The 18,046-nt window shown below is 34.9% G+C and overlaps 1 protein-coding gene across 2 annotated transcripts in view; it reads right to left on the bottom strand.

The window, feature by feature from the left end:
* exoc4 (exocyst complex component 4) overlaps positions 1-17,148 on the bottom strand; it is a 207,420-nt gene extending 190,272 nt beyond the window's left edge. Inside the window, exons 1-4 of one of the 2 annotated variants that reach the window (XR_015482068.1) lie at positions 17,055-17,148; positions 13,324-13,513; positions 9,392-9,586; positions 3,405-3,589 (exon numbers count right to left, since the gene is read on the bottom strand). Coding sequence is in view for 1 of the 2 variants with exons in the window: in NM_001030134.2 (NP_001025305.1) it covers positions 3,405-3,589; positions 9,392-9,586; positions 13,324-13,513; positions 17,055-17,134 (650 nt within the window). In the remaining variant the exon portion in view is untranslated. The remainder of the gene's footprint in view (positions 1-3,404; positions 3,590-9,391; positions 9,587-13,323; positions 13,514-17,054) is intronic. The other variant, NM_001030134.2, reaches the window with a different exon arrangement.
* Between the last annotated feature and the right edge of the window lie 898 nt (positions 17,149-18,046).

Raw genomic sequence — 18,046 nt, 5'->3', positions numbered from 1 at the left:
ACTCATGGGATGTTTGGTTTAAGAGAGCACGTCTCTCTCTTTAAAAAGTACACACACAGTAATTAGATGAGCCCCGCGCCCTGCTACCAGCAACCTGCGAAGGTAAATTAATCTAAGCCTGAGAAATGACTTTGCCGCTCCGAAAGTAATTGCTTTGAGTTCACTGCTACAACCTGAATCAAAAGTTTTGAGTAAGGCTTTTATGTTGTTCACGTTTTGTCAAATTATTGATCTCCGTTGACTTCAAATACTAAGGCTCCATGACAGTGTGTTCTTTTCCTTTGATTTGAATGCTAGACTTGAAGTATTTGTATCAAGCTATACAAATCAAATTTCAAGAAATGGCATGCGCTTCACAATGTATACTGCAGATCAAAATTGCTTTGAAGTAACAGCAGTATAGTATTACAGGAGTTAAATATACTCTAAAGCAGGGGTCTCAAACTCAATTTACCTGGGGGCTGCAGGAGGCAAAGTCTGGGTGAGGCTGGGCCGCATAAGTGATTTCACAAAAAAAAAAGTCCTCAAATGTCATTATTAACAGTTTTAATTATTTCTTCTGAACATGGCATCTTTTGCCTACTCTTTGCTGCCAGAGACTTGACAGCGCTTTTTCTCACAAATCTGAACCACATTTGGCTTTAGAGCGGAAGCAGTTGAGACCCTCAGTATGGCTTGAAGATGATCATCATTAAGTCTAGACCTGTACTTTGACTTATTGAAGTTCAAGGTGGAAAATAACTTCTCACACACTTCTCACACACTCAAAACTTCCATTCCCTCACCTAAAAAAGGCGTATATATATTTATAAATAAAACACCCCCACCCCACTCCAGTCACATCAGTCTGTGCCAGTCTGTATCTACCTATAATATATATAAGATGCAGGCTGTAGCCAGGTAGGTGGCAGGCTGCAGATAGGTAGCTAAGTGGCAGGCAGGGGCGGGAACAGCTTACCTTGGTTCTGGCCGGCGCGAGTTCCCTCCTACACTTCCCGCCCGTCACAGCGTCTAACAAAGGGGCGGGGTGCGTGGTGACGTCACCGGTATCCCCGCCCCTTTGTTTACACGGCGGGCGGGGAATGCCAGTGACCGCTGTGTACGGATAGAATCAGCGGAGCGGGGAGCGCTCTCTCTCTCCGCTCCACTGATTATGTCAGTGTACATCGGTCGGCGTGGGCCACAAGATATTGCACTGAGGGCCGCAAATTGCCCACGGGCCGCGAGTTTGAGACCCTTGCTCTAAAGGGTGGATTCTTGTCATAATTTGACTTCTCATCAATTAGAAATGATCAGACAGGAGGTTTTGAATATCAGAAAATAGACTTTATTCTCCATAATAAAGCCGAGAAAGAGCAGAGAAGACCCCAGAGCATTCTGAAGTCTCTCCTGGACAATTCCTATCTTTGGTTCTCTCTTTCTAAAGTCTCTGTGTTTTCCACAATCTTTATACAGGTTATTTGACACACCCCTAGGTGTCTCATTTTAACTTTTAACCATTTTAGGATAGGTTTTTACTCTGGGTGGCCCTGTTATTCTTGGCTCCCAGCCAGCTTGCTATGGTCAGCGAGATGTCACAGGTCTATGTAATGTCAGCAACTGTTTTGAAACCAAAGTTCACTTATGCAAAAGGACTAAGTGTTTACATACATTGTCATGATAGCATAATCACTTGATAATATGTTACTCATTCTAACTTGTGACACATATAGCTTCATACAAGTATTTAACATATATAATCAGTGCTTTACATATTCAGTTATTCTATACAGTCAGTCACTCTTCAGCATAGCCTTTCTTCTAGTGTTGCTTCTGTGCAGGCATAATCATTTTACACAGTATTTTTAACACACGCTGGCATGTTTGTTGCAAAAACTACATACATTTTGAAAAGAGAAAATTAACTGCTTTACACTTAGAAAATACTTCACACAGAGAGAATAAAATCTTCTTCATTCTCATCCAGTGGGCCTCAGCGATCCAGCAGGTGGGCCGCGAGATTAAAATTAACTCTCAATATTATACTATAATTTTTAGATTTCATTATTAATATGCTGTATTAAAATGTTGAAAGTAATGCACTTCCTCCTGTTCTCTGACTGATTACTTTAAACTCGGTGCAAAAACAACCTCATGATGGCATCTGCAACTAGTAGACGCAAGTCTGTTCATTCACAAACTATGCGTGAAGTGAAAGTCTCTCTGTGTATTTTTGTGCAAACTATTTAATATATCCACATAGTTGTTGAAATTATTGTCCTGTGAGTGTTTTATAACGGACGCGCTCCAATACAGGAGGATCTAGCGAGGCTCAATGGTGTTTCTGCCATAGACTGTAAAATTAACTTGCATATGAGCTTCAGACCTGCTCTGGCGCAGCTGTTCACTGTTTCTGTCAGCGATCTCCCAATAATATCCAGCTGTAATCTCAACCGCCAACAGATCGATGCGTTTTAACTGATTTAGGGTGTTTCACATTAGCCTGTATATTTTTTTATAGTAGATATTCATTCACTCAATCTAGTTTAAAGCCGAAGCTGGTCTTTTGCAATCTCCCTGTTGACCTCTGGTTCTCTTTGAGTCTGTGTATGTGTAAATATAGATATAGTTTTAGTTTTACATATAATTAAATTAAAATAAAATTATATTTTTTTTAATAAAATGCTGATAATAGAAAGTAATAGAAGACACAACATATGCATGCACACATGCACGCACACACGTACATACCTACGTACGTATGTATGTATGTATGCATGTATGTATGTATGTATGTATATTAATAAAGATTTAAATGAGCATTTCATACAAACATTTTAGAGAAAACATCAAACAGGTGGGCCTTTCATTAATTTATCAGAGAAAGAAGTGGGCCTCGAAGTGAAAAAGGTTAAGAACCCCTGATCTAAAGCACAGTATAAAGGCTTGAAGAAAAAGAAAAGTGATCAACATTTGAGAACGCTCTCAAGATGATGAGCCTTTCTGACGGAACTGACTGAAACCTTCTCACAGCAGGTTATCCTGTTGTTTTCACACAGTAAAAATGATAAGGAAGTTCATTAAAGTTGAAAACACTGACATAATGAAAAAGAGGAAAGAGTCCTGATCTAAACCTGATTTAACATCTCTTTAAAATCTTTGGTAAAAAGGTTTCTTGGCCAAGAAACACTACAAGTAGTGAAGGGATCACAGCAGAACTGAACAGTACATTCATTGCTGATCTCCAAGTTTGATCATTGTGTTTTTCACTCAATAAACATTTGGGGTTTAGTTGAAGTGCTTTGGTTGTTTAGTAAAACACTGTTTGAAAAGCATGGTACAGCCACAACTATATATAAATATTGTTCAGTAATTTTGATCTCCACTGTAGTAGTACTTCATCTGAAGCATGTTCAGTAACTCACCGGTTCTTGTCCTTGTCTTTGCCCCGTTGAACTACGCGGCTGGTAGATTTGATATAGAGGTGTCGGTGAAGCTCATCTATTAGCACCAGGTGGATATTGAGCTTCTTGCTGTGGAGCTCCAGTCGCAAGTCGCCAAGGCCCTCCACCTGCAGGAGAGGTCCTTCAAGAGAATCCACAGCAGAGACCTGCAAACACAACGGAACACCTGAAGCTTCCATCCACATCAATGTCTGTGTGTAAAAAGTATGACAATACAATTTCAACTCAAAATGCAAAACTTTTCTTTTAATAATGGGTTGAGGTATCAATAATAAATTCAATAACCACGAAAAAACATATTGGAAACTTTAGCCACACTTAAGTGTAGAAAATTCATTGTATTTTTAAATAAACAATTAATAAAATATGAAATAAAATGGCAAAAAATATAAATAAATATAAATACTTAACTATAAAAAACTGTAAATTAAATGAATATCTACAATTTAAATGAACAAACTAAAATAAATATTAATCATTATAATAAAATAATAATATCAGTTAAAATACATAACATAAAATACATAATTAGGCATTTTGGAATATGTAAAATACATACAACCGTACATATTAACTAGTTGCAATATTATTATAGTGGATGTTTAAGGTCAGTTAGCTTCAGTTTATAATGAAGCTCATTTCAATTATTTAGAATTTATTTTTTAAACAAACTATTCATTACTATATACATTACACTAACTATTCTTGAAATGAACATACCTACTGTACATATACATTGATCATTATGTTCATATATATCTGCACACCTCGGATTATTAATAGCAACCTGTACTTATATCTATCTATTGTAAATCTCTGTTCATAATTAATACAACCTGTATATAATGTTCATAGTACATCTGTAAATATCACCATAGTTTTTCTATAATTCCACTTTATAATTTAAACCTACAGTATATCCTGCACTTGTTGCTATTGCACTGCTGGTTGAACCTAAACTGCATTTCGTTGCCTTGTACATGTGTAATGACAATAAAGTTGAATCTAATCTAATTTAAAAGTACGAAGTGTTCAAATATTGCATTTCTTAATTATAGTTAGGGTTATTTCCTTGATTTTTTTCCTTAATAAACCTATTTTTGCTAAATGTTTAGTGAAAAAAGTTTTTTTTTATTGTTTATATTAAATCAGTGCAGCTTGTTTTGATATTCTTATGTTCTTAACCCTTGACCTACTCATTTTTTTTATATGGTGAATTAGCTGAATGTTAAGACCACAGAATGGCAACTTTAAAATCTAGCTGTCAGATCTCTTTCAGCTCCTGTATTTGTTGTTTTGCATGTTAAGTCGGAACTCTCAAATCCCAGTGCAGCTTGTTCATTGCTAGTAGCTGAATAACTCAAGTGTTCCAGGCGTATCCATTGTTGTAAACCCACCTAGATTAGCTGCGCTCCAGGATCACATAATAGCACATGGCCCGCCCGCCCATCAAAAACCACAGTGATAAAGCACAATAACAACTCTCGTCCAATCAAGGTATTCAAAGAGGGAGAATGCAGCGTGGTGGACCGCAGTGGCGTTGAATATTCACTCTGCTGAGTGTGTATGGCTTTCCTGCAGAGAGCATAATGAAGTATGCGGCTGCTGCTTGAATGAGGCGTGAGACAGAGCTTATCAGTGAACACAAAGTGAGGAAATGATGCAAAATCCCCAGAAAAATAAATGCATATATAAGCTTCCTCTCTCTTTTCCATGCACAGACAGCAAAGGTTTGTTTTGTTCCTTCAAAAACATCTAAATAATGATAACATTATTTTTTTTTATAAAATGTCAAATAAATGAATTCTCTAAAACTGAAATCCCTTTTTTAAAAGTTCAAATAAAAAAACAAATAAAAAGACTACTATCTAATTATCTCACTTGTGATAAATATTTCCCATATATATATATATATATAATTTAATATCAATTTAATTGAATATAATACATTTTATAATTTTAAATAAATGAATAAATAAACAGAGTAAAGTGACTAAAAATAACTAATTATTTCAAAAGTTATAAATATTTCCACTAAAAATAAATAAAACCTCTAGAAATAAAATGAATAAAATAATAAAAAATATTCCTAATAAACAAAATATTTCCCAAATAATAATTATATTCTAATGATTAATAATAATCTTGATAAATAATTTAATTTATTTAAGTAATGTCCTTATAACTATTTAATTTCCTAAAACGTACATTTCCAAAAAATGATATTATTATTATTATTATTATTATTATTATTATTATTATTATTATTATTATATAATTTTCAATAATAAATAAATCAATAAATAAATAAATAAATAAATAAATAAATAAATATACACACAAATACACACCCCCTAAAAATGTGTATGCTAAAATAAAATTTCATAAATATACAACATACATACAAATATACAAATATGCTCCACCACAGAGAGAATGTTGCATGCTGAATTAAGGGATTAAAAAAAATACATATGACTTTTTTGTGTATCTGTTATCTCTTCTCCCTCTCAGACACGTGCAAGGGGATTTTTAAGCAGAAAAATGAAGAACAAATGCAACTTAACATGGAGAACGAGTCCAGGTAGTCCCCTCAGGCTTAGCTTTAATGCTGTCCTGGATCTGCACCATATCAGCAGCTACTTGCCATTCTGCTGCATTTGCAATCAGAATCTGAAGTGGTTGTGTGCTTGATAAGTTCAATTTCCTCATTTCATTCACCTGACCAGGCTTACGCGTCCCAGAGCCTTGATCTTCTATGCAACCTTTCCCTTCCACCTTCCATCTCTTTTAATCTCTCACTTTCCCTCTCTCTCTCTCTCTTTTTTAGTACATTAGCTTGTATTTGTAGTTTTTACTTCACTTTGCCTTTACCTCTACACTCAGCTCTGAGCGATCCTGCATGTCTGCAGTAGATATTGCTTGTTTATATTTAGTGAATAAATCAAAAATGGCTGTGAATGAACGTTCTTTATTAGAGGGAAGCTAATGGCCTGTTGATGGTGCTCTGGAGGGCCATTATAGCACACTTTGTGCATCGCTTTTGACAGACAGAGGAAGGGTCATGCAAGTCAAGGAGTTGTTCATGCAAATGAGGCTAGCGTGAGCCTCTGTGTTTACCAGCAGGATCAGCTGATCTGGTTCATTCAGAGTGTGTGTAAGTGTGTCTGTTTACATGTCTTATTGGCAAACCGGGTTTAGTGAAGAGGACACTTCTACTTGCAATGGAGATGTTTTTATAGCTAGGAGATGATAGAGAGAGAGAGATGTGAAAGAGGCAAAAAAATAGCAGGGGAAGGGAAAGTAAAGAAAGGTAGAGGGAAAGTATGAAGAAAGGAAGAGAAAAAGAATGCAAGGAAAAGAGAGAAAGATAAAAAAGGTAAAACAGGAGTCTAAACTAACTTTTTGCACCGGTTGAACTTTTTTCTTAGTTGCACCAGGCCAAAAGATAGGTGTACCCAAATTTTTGACTGCATTGCATTTAACACCGCAGTTTTACAAGTTCAGTTTTTTTAATCAACGTCCATATAGGCAATATTGACTTGTATATAATTAACTAACATTCTGGTTAGATCTTTATTTAATTCTACAAGATGGTAACCTACTGCAGCCCTTCACTATCTCTGATTGGTTCACGTCATAGGCCTAATGTGTGTCTGTTGAACTACAGTCACAGAGACTTTGTTTTATTTATTTTTTTGTCCTTGAATGGCTGGTCGCACCTCATATGCCTGGAAAAGAACATATAAGTATTTTAAATAGTAAAAGAAAATAGTAGGATTAAAAAATGAAGGAAAATGAAAAAGAAACAGGAAGTGGAACAAAAAAAAGAAGGAAAAGCAAAATGAACATGAAAGGTAACACAAAAATGAACACAAAAGAAAAACATAAAAAAGGAAATGAATGTAAAACATGGCATGGAAAATCAAAGAAAAAATAAACAGAAAATGCCATTGAAGGAAAGCAAATATAAACAGCAATAGAAAGGAAAGTGAACAGGAGGGGAAAGTAAAGTAAAAAAAGTAAGGTAAAAGGAAAGGAAACAGGAAAGTAAAGTCAAAGAAAAGTAAGGTAAAAGAAAAGGAAACAGGAAAGGAAATTATTGTAAAAGAAATTAAAGGAAAGAAAACAAGAAAGGAAAGGGAAAGGAAACAGGAAAGGAAATTAAACTGTGCAGGAAGGAAAACAGGAAAGAAAAATGAACAGAAAAGGGAACAGGAAAGGAAAGGAAAGGAAATGAAAGGAAAGGAAAGATGAAAGGGAAAAAAAGAAAGGGAAAAAAACACGGATGGGAAGGAAAGGAAATAGGAAAGGATAGCAATTAGGAAATGAAAGTAAACAGGAAAGGGAAGCAAAAGGAAAGTAAACAGGAAAGGAATAAAAACGGGACAGGAATGTGAACAGGAAAGAAAATGAAAGTGAACAGGACTTATAATAAGCAAATAGGAAATGAAAGGACAGTAAACAGGAAAGGAACAGAAAGTAAACAGGAAAGAAAAGGTAACATGAAAGTAAACTGGAAAGGAAAGTGAACAGGAAAGGAAAGGAGAGGAAAGGAAAGGAAAGGAAAGGAAAGGAAAGGAAAGGAAAGGAAAGGAAAAAAACAAAAGCAATCAGGAAAGGAAGAAGGAAAGGAAATTAAACAGGAAAGTAAATAGGATATGAGAAAAGGAAAGGAAACAGGAAAGGAAATGACAACAGAGATTAAGCAAATAATCTTAAGAGAGAAAGGGCCCGATTGGAGAGATGTGGGGTAATGAATGACAGCTCATCTGAGAAGCACACGTTAGGGAGGTAAAACAGACTGACAGGTACCAGAGTTATAAATGTGTACGTGTGATCATGAAGCCAACAGACAGACGAGTGAGGGAGAACGTTTTCAGATGAGAGTTGCAAATTGAAACACGGTGTACAGCGTAATCTCTGTTGGCAGTCCCAATACTCCTCGTCAGAATTTAACAGTTTCACATACACACACGCAGTCACACACACAAAGTCACAAAAACGCGCGCACACACACGCGCACACACACACACACACACACACACACACACACACACACACACACACAAACAGACACACACAAACAGACACACACACACAAACAGACACACAAGAAGGAGAAGCTCTCTGAGGAGAAGGACACCTGAGACACCTGAGAGAGCAGGAGGATGGAAGCTTGTCATCTCTGACCACTGCTACACACTGATTTCCCCTGTCGAGAGGGAGATGTAGGCGTACTCAAAAAACCCGTGTGATTAAACGCCTGATAAAAATGTGCTGAAAAAAGTGAAACCTAGAACCTAAAGATAAACCAAGAGAGTTGCATAACTGAATAGGCCACTTTGTATTTGGTATAATTTGTATGTTAATTTAATGTATTTTTGTTGGTCATTTATCTACTAGATAAACAAGAATAACAAATAACATCTGAGGTTAAGTGCATCAAAACAAGTCCGCTAAATGCTTCAGCCCTAAAACACAAACTGATTTGTTAAATAAAATCAAATCTAGCCTAAATAAATTTAAAGTGAATCGTTCATAGTTTCAGAGAAACCGATATTAAACTGTTTTCGTTCTTAATGACAAAATCATCCACTGCTGGTGAGTTTTAATTTAATTAGATTAATCATATATTTTGAATAAGCAGGGCATGCTTTTACAATGTATTCCCAGCACTGAATGTGTTCCAGGATTACATGAGAGCAGACTGAGAGAACTCAGAAACTCTTTGTTTGCATATTTGTGCCGGTCTGTTAAATAAAATAACTCAAAACACCCTAATATTATAGAGAAAGTAATTTCGAGAAACATCACAATATAACAAAGCTCACGGTAAAGACTTTAAATATTTTTAAAAATATATCAGAGACAAGCTGAAAAAAGGTGTCATGCACCTAACCATGCAATCAAACGTCCCCTACTAACACACTGGAACATTCACTTACCAGCATATCCGTCGCATGCAGGTAATGCTTGCTGGCCATGGACGCCTCCAATTTCTGAGGCACCTGTTTGATGTTTTCGATCTCATCCAACAGGCTAAGGACATGCTTGTGCTCGACACCCTCAATCCACAGCTTCCTCAGTTCATCCCGCTTACAGTGGAGGAGCATCTTACAGGACAGCAGGTTCTCCTTGACCTGAGCAGAGAAACCCACGTGAGGAAAAGGTGAAAGTTCACACTTGATGAAACGAGCATCGTGTATTCCCTTCTCCTTTCCCAGCGCTTTATTCTCTGCATAATTATTTTCAAGCGTGTCAGCAGCAGGGGAGAAGATGATAAACAAACATTTTGCCGTAGATTAAAACCCAAGCTTAGCGGCTAATTTACAAGGATATTATTTCAGACATCGAAGACAATTACTAGTGATTCCTAATGTTGCTTTTATGATGGCTCACCATGTTTCGCAGCCCCGTTTTAGGTGGCAGGGGAAGCGGTAATTAGTTCATTTTTTAGTGTTCATAAAAGAGCTTACAAAACGTGAGCAAATCCCAAAGCTGGATAAACAAACAGCAAAATTAATGAACATTGTTGCGTTCCATTGGCTGTGTTGGCTTTATGTCTTCCATTTTCCCTCTCAAGCTCACACACATGCAAATTGAGACACAAAGGGAAGCGCTTTTATTAGAGTCCTTGACTCAAACATCTTTCAAGAGTGCAATAAACAAACTCGGTCACCTGTGTCTTTAAATAATAATGAGTTAAGATGGTGATTGGGGGTCCCTGGGCGCCTCTCATCAAATACTTCACCAGCATGAAGACAGAAATGCTATTCTCTATGTTCTCTGAGGCAAGTTTGACTGTGTGTGTGGAAAGCCTGACACCTCCATCATTACAGAAGCCTGAGGGACGACCCATCAGACCGCATGGCTGAGAGCGACGTTTAAACGCAAAAATGACAAAAAGTAGCTGCTGATTTGCTTTTAATTTCCCTTTTTGCGTCAAACTGCTACCGCGTGTTGTTTTCCCTCTAATTATGCCTCATAAATCATTCCCTGGGTATTACAGACAGCATTATATCAGGCTGCATGCAGTTTGAGTGCGTTTACGTATTGGTAGGTTATCTTAGTGGACAACAAAGTATAGCAGCAGCTGCATTTCATCTTTGCCAGGTGTCGACCAGAGGAACAGAAAGCATCATGTGCTGTGAAAGTGTTGTTTTGATCATCTATATAGCAAACTGATAGCAAAAAGACGTATTACTGTGTGATTGGCAGCTACATGCCTATTAAAAATGTATTAAGTCATTGTGCGTCAGACTAATGACAGGGATTTTAAGCAGGGTTCCAGAAGGAACCCCCAAAGGGTTTGTGTTTGCTACAAACCTGTAAGTTTTTGTCTTTTAAGGAACTAATACATTTCAGAAATAGAAAGAAAGAAAGAAAGAAAGAAAGAAAGAAAGAAAGAAACAAACAAACAAACAAAAAAACAAACAAACAAACAAACAAACAAACAAAAGTTGTTTTAAGGCATTAAAACATTTTTACAAAAAAATTAACTCACAGAAAAATAGAAGGAAAAATGAGAAAGAATGAAAGAAACAAACAAACAAAACAATTAATCTTACTAACATTCTTTCATACTTGCATAACATCTTTAAGTAAAAGTAAGCTAGAAGGTAGCAGCTAGAAGGGCTTCCGCTGCGTAAAACATGTGCTGGATAAAACGACGGTTCATTCCGCTGTGGTGACCCCAGATTAATAAAGGCACTAAGCCGAAAAGAAAATGAATGAACGAGTAAATAGCACCTAAATTTTAAGTTAATAAAATTTTGTTGTTTAAGGGTGTTATATAAGATGCTGCAAATAAAATCAAGCATTATCATCGGCTATTTATAGGGTTGTAAACATTCAGAAGGCACACGCATCATGGTTGCAGAAAACCTGGAAGGAATAGATTTTAAGCCTAGAGAAAAATAAATAAAAGCAAAAACGACTAAATTAGATTTTAGATTTCAAAATTCTGACTTTTCAAATCAATTCAAAATAATATCAATAAGCAAAAACCAATTTTGTTTTCCCCAATGAGTACACGAGTGCATGTGCCACACTTCAGGCTTTTTTCCCTAGGAATTGACAAACTCTTTTTGCATTAAATAGAATTATAAAGTCGGAATAAGGAGATATAAACTTGTCTGAATTGTGTGATAAAATAAATACATTTTTAGTTAAATGATAAAAGAATAGACGTAATGTTAAGCAAAGACTACTCAAAGGCAATTGTAATCTCTTTAGCAAATCTAAAAAAGTGCAAACATCAATGAGGTCTTTGGTTCTTTCAGATGGAGCAGCATTTAATATACAGTCAAAATTCACTGATACAATTAGGCAATAAATCACAAATGCTTTAATTGTGCTATAATGAGACAGAAGACAATCATTATGTGATAATGACAGTTGTGTGTAGCTTCTTAGTGAACTAAGGCTATGTTTATATGTTGCTACATCTGAAAGCATGTGAAAATATCACATTTAATAACATCTCTTTTCTCCCAACTCACTTCATAATATGAGCCTTGAGATGATGTGGCTTCTTATCGGTGTTATCATTTGATATATGTTGAATTAATAGAAGCTTAATCTATTAATTAGCCTAATCAGTTAAATATTCTGTTTGTTCAGCAACTTTTATCAATGTGTCCTGGTTTTCTCCCTATTATACTTTCATTTCCATTTCAATGTCTGTGTTCTAGCATCTCTGCAACAGTATTTATTCAATTCAAGTTTATTTGTTTTGGAACTTTTTACAATAATTATAGTTCTTAAGCAGCTTTACAAAAAGGTGCATATTATTAATACATTGAAGTCAAAATTAGAAAGGTTGAGGACTTGTGTTGTTACCTCTTGTGCAGAGGTAATTAACTTGCAGTTATCCGCTTGTTAAGTGGTGACGTGTTAGTGACGTATGTAATGCTGTTTCCGGGTCCAAGCCGTTGCTTATTTGAATTGACAAAATACTCGTTTATGACCACTTTTTATTCATATCACTCATTAAAGTGAATTTTATAAAACCTCATAGTGTACACAACAATCTCTGGGCTTGCTGAATAACAAATATTGATTTGATGAGTCTCCCCATTCAGTTTCATAGAGCCCTTAGACCCGGAAGCCCCTTCGTGTGACGTCACACTTAACAAACGGACAGTATATTGTGTCCTTCCAAAATGGTGTTGTCTATATGTCTAATACATGTTCTATGAAGTGCATTTGTATATTAAATGTTAGTTTAATAAAATAGATCTCCATTCCAATATTTTTTTCAAAGGCAAAAAACTAAATTTTCTTCTTATTCCATAGATTTTACCCATTTCCCTTATTTGTTACCAGTCTTTATCTATTCTTCATTTTTTAATCTACACCAAATGAGTCTATAGGAGGGTCCATTTTCTGTGTTGAAGATTTACTGTGAAACAAACAAAACATTTAGGATTAATGATTTGATTTAATTTTACTTTACTTAGAACTTATTTTGTTCAACTTTACTCTGTTTACTTTAATTTCACAATTAAGCACATACATTTAATAACAACATATATTACAACAGCACACATCATAAAGCGTTTCTTCATATAATTGACCAAAAGTGACTGAAATCTAAACTACAAACATTTCATGTTCATAATTATGCATATTTCAGTCAAATAAACACAATTAGATGAATAATCTATGCACAACTTTAAGTATAACAAAGATTAGCAACTGTGCATTTACTACGTGCACTGCTGTATTTAAATTACCAGACAAAAACAATAAAATCAAGATGTCCATGAACCCTCATCATGACTAAAATTACATCACATTGACTGTCATGGAAACAGCTGAAGTATACTTTGCATTTTGGGAATGGTGTCTCTAGCAGTAGGTAAACATCACAAACCTGTTTGATCTTGTTGCGAGAGCTAGTTATTCTCTCAGTGATGCTCTGGTAGGTTCGGATGGCTGTGGTGAGCTCTGTGTAGTGCTGAACGATCAACTCGTCCAGATCCCGATCACACTTTTCATACGCCTCCTCCAGACGGCCCTTCTCCGTCTCTCGGTCCTGCACATCATCACTACTGGACAGTGTCCTGAACAAAGAAAAATAAAAGCCATATATAAAGACACCCTCACCAAGCTGGTCCTATATGTTGTTTATTTAATGTCAGTTACAATCACATAAAACAATACTAAACATTATGTTCAAATATTTCAGCATCATATGTTAAACAATGCACAAATACCATACTTGAGTTATCCTCAATATTAATTTATTGATTAAATAAAAAAAATTTATTAGTGTATTTTGACCATTCATTCATTCATTATTTATTTTTTATGTATTTATTACTATATTATTACTATTATATTAAATAATAACACATTAACCCTTTCAGGCTCAAATAAAATTTTAGAATCTATGCTTTTAACTGTTGCAAATCAGCAACGCCTGCCTTGAGAGGGTTAAGGACCTCAAAAACAATAAGTAATAACATTGTAATATTAATTTATTTACTTAATATTTTTCCATCCAATCGTTAATTCAATAATATTAATTCAATAATTACATTTATAAATGCATTTATTTATTGCTAATATTATTATACTAAAATTACCGTTATTTTATGTTATTGATGAAATATGGCATTCTTGCAGAAATCCAACAGAAGGATTTAATTGTTTTATTCTGGTCTATATTTGATTAATTTTAGTAAGGTTTTCCAAACTTCTCACATTACACTTTATTATTTTTAATTCTAAATTAGATCCCATAGCCTTATTAGTGCATAGTTTGAGTAGTATTACAAGTTTTTCTATAAGTTACAAAAATGAAACTTTTTTCTGTCTAAATGCTTTAAACTGCTTTAAAATTAAACAATTATAAACTATTATTATTATTATTATTATTGTTATTATTATTATTATTAAGGCTGCACGATATCGAAAAAAAAATCTGACATTGCAATATTTTTTGATTTCTGCAATAAATATTATTATAACGAGTATAAATTCACCCAATGAAATAAATAGGTCTGGAAAGAATTTCATCATCTGGGATAAAATCATCTGGGATGATTTTATAGGGGGATGCATCTGCATAAAATTTAATAAACTAATCACAAGCATTGATAAATACAGTTGAGCAAAGACTTTAAAAAAATTTAATAACTGATTCATGGTTTCCTGGAAGTCTACAGTATTCAGGTAACCCAATCGAATAATCAAATGCAAAAACACACTGTACTGTCTTCATCATCTAAACAATTTATCCTTCTAAAAGATGCTGCAATTATAATTTCTTGTGTCTAAATGCTTTAAACCAGCTTGAAATGCTTATACAGTCTTAGGCCTTACTGTAAATGATCAATGTTTTTTGGTAACTTTATGGTTAAACTTATGGTTAGACTTACATATATAAATGGTTTGCAGTGACATCACAAATCACATGTGTTTTCAACTTTGCCTCCTAGTCAATTATAATCCCGACTCAACATTCCAGATCCTGTGATGTGACTATTGCAATAATGATGCTGAATCAATATCTTGTGCAGCCCTTAGATACTCGTTTTACATAAAACATATGTTGCTATAAATGTTTAATTGTTGATAGCATCACTCTATCATCTTCTGGCTTTCTTGACTTTTTTTTGGATACCGGAAAGTTCTGATTGACTGCAATGCCTTTAAATCTTCTACAGAGCACAGCATCAATGAGAGAAACCAGGCTGCATCCAATCTAAGCTCATCCTGTCATCATTATGTTGCAAACTTTCAGACAGATGTAGTCGAGTTTTTGGCCATCACAACACAACTTCACCACAATCCATCATCAGATGCCCAGTAATACACCCACAAAGAAAGACCCGCTGGGACAACGCAGACAATCCAACAAGTGTCCCAAACTCAAAGCCTGTCCCGATTCATTCCTGATTCAAAGGAGTGTGGCTTTAAATCACAGTAAAGGAAGGCAGCGCAGTCTCCCAAAAGAGCTCATTACATTCATTCCAAACTCTAAGGTGCAGCAAAATATAGAAAAAACCTCTAAGAGCCACTATTCAGTAGGGAAAAGTCTCTTCAAGCTCGCCATGAAGCACAGATCATGTAGATATAGCTTCAGCCCACAGACTCACACTTTTATGACCTTATTGGATTGCCCTGAAGACATCCTAATGGAAATAACTAAGGGATAAAACTAAGATAAAAGAGCTGTGAAGCTGAATGATGGATATCTGACAGCTTACATGTGCACAACTGAAGAAAGTTAGTGTATAGCAAGTCGAGGTTTGATGCAATGCCTTGACTATTTAGACAAAAACTAGCAATACTATGAACTTGAATTTAGCAATTAGGCAACTTTACTGCGTAAATAGGAACTTTCCTATGCTATATTGCATTTGGGATGCCATCTATAATGAAAAGCTTTACATCATGAGTGTTAAAAATAAAACTGCTCCAATGCAGATAAAGGTGGTTTTATATTCCCACATTCTTACTTTCATTTATTTATTTATTTTCCTTCGACTTAGTCCCTAAATTCATCAGGAGTCACCAAAGTGCAATGAACCGCCAACTTATCCAACATGTTTTACACAGCGAATGCCCTTCCAGCTGCAACCCAGCACTGGTTAACATTCATATAAACTATTCTTACTTTCTCCTTAATAATATAATTTCAGAAAAGTATTCTTTGCAAATTCTGAATAGGGGAATCATATCATCCGCCAATGACTATCAAAGAACAACATTGTTTACAGACAATTAAATAGCGAATAAAAGTCATATTTACATGTGATTTTAGTCAAATATCCAAAGTACCATAGTAAACAATACAGATAACCTGTCACAAGTAGTCCCTGAACGAATTTGATTTGATTTATTTATTTATTTTCAAACAAAAATATCATACATAAAACATCATTAACAAAAAATACATTTCTGAATGTGTGAACCTAAAACAAACTTTACCTCAATCTCCAATTCTTCTACATTCACATTAACTTCCTGTCATATCATCATCATAATAGCTTACTCTTTACCTTCTCAATGACCTCAAAAAATACAAATAATACAAATTACATTGTTTTATAAATGATTAATATCAAATTAAATTAAAAATAACTGCACAGATTAGAAAAAAAAATAATCCATGTGCATTTCTTATTGTTCAATTAACATCATCCCATATAAATTTGTATTTGCTGTTTTATCCAACATAAATAAGACAAGTTTGTGTTGTTAAACTTGCATGTTATTGTAACAATTGCTGACAGTGCCTATATGATGTTCAAACAGTGCTGTTTTGGTAAATAGTTAAGTAGGTTTTGAAACAGCCTCTATTTGTTTTGAAAGTCTACCAGGCTAGTCAGAACACCTCTGGCTTTCCATTCAGAAGGATACTATGTAAAGTTTAATGCTGATATTTCACAGAAAAGCTTTTTTTAAATGCAGTTATGTACATAATTTACACGTCTATGTGTACATAATATGAAAGACTAACAGGATGTATCGTAGCAAACATGCTAAGTGCATCTCCATTCGTGACAATTTTCTTGCAAAAAAAATGAGCGCTGACATGCAATGCAGGCAAATGTCAGTTGACCAGAAAAGACTATGTACAAATACCGCGCTCACCTTATTACAGATATAAGTAAACCGGAGGGGTCTTTGCTTTTGGAAACTGCGCTCCTGTATCTGCCTGTGTCAGCTGCCATCTTTCCGCTACTACACCCAAACACCTCGTGACGGACGTCAGCCAATGGGAATCCTCCATCATCACAATCAGCTGAACGCAAAGGGATCCCTGGGAAATGTAGTCCTTTTTGCTAAATAAATAATAATAAGAAAATTGGTGGCTGCAAAATTGTTCTCTGATGAATGTAATGTTATAATCTATATAAAAATTCCTGCTATAAGATTATATGTTGATTACAATTTAATTCTAAAACGTTTTCTATATTCAGTTACATGTAATGATCTTTTGTAATGTAGATTTTAATATTTTCTGCTGTATTAAATCTGTTTCAATAATTAATGGTCACATTTATTGTCAGGTTTTACTTTTTTCAGTCAAAATTTTGCTAATAAAAACAACATAATACATTTATATTTTATACTTAAGACAATACTAAAATATATTTACATATTTTGACTAGGGTACCTTGATATAGCTTAGCTTTGTGAAGCATATTAACCACTTCGATCATCTTAAATGATCTTATACAAAACAGTGTGAAAAAAAAATCTTAATAAATCATCAGACATACAGTAACTGAGAGAGAAAGATGGAGCTGAAGGTGAAAGTTGTTAACTGCTTTCTGTTTCAAGGATATATTGCTCTGGACCTGCAATCCTCTATCTCCTGACGATCTCTGCTGTAACAAACCGAGGAGGGAAGGCCATTGATTGTGAGGGAAAGGGTCGATCTGGCAGTCTCCTCTTTGACTGATGTGTCCGTGGACAGCAGAGATAACATAGTGGCCAATTTTGTGCCCCTTCAAAAAAGGAAACAATCATGGAGACTCTGAGGTTATTTTTCTTTTAGCTCCTCTGAGCCTAGTCAGGTCCAGAAGTTCTTATCGGCTTCCTCTGAGGCCCATCATTTCTGACCAATCTACTGTCCTTTG

This window comes from Danio rerio, chromosome 4 (assembly GCF_052040795.2).
Source record: "Danio rerio strain M-AB ecotype USA chromosome 4, GRCz13ab, whole genome shotgun sequence".
In the NCBI taxonomy this organism is placed as follows: Eukaryota; Metazoa; Chordata; class Actinopteri; order Cypriniformes; family Danionidae; genus Danio; species Danio rerio.
Note: the sequence above shows the minus strand (reverse complement) of the source record. Positions and strands in the feature narration are given on the sequence as shown.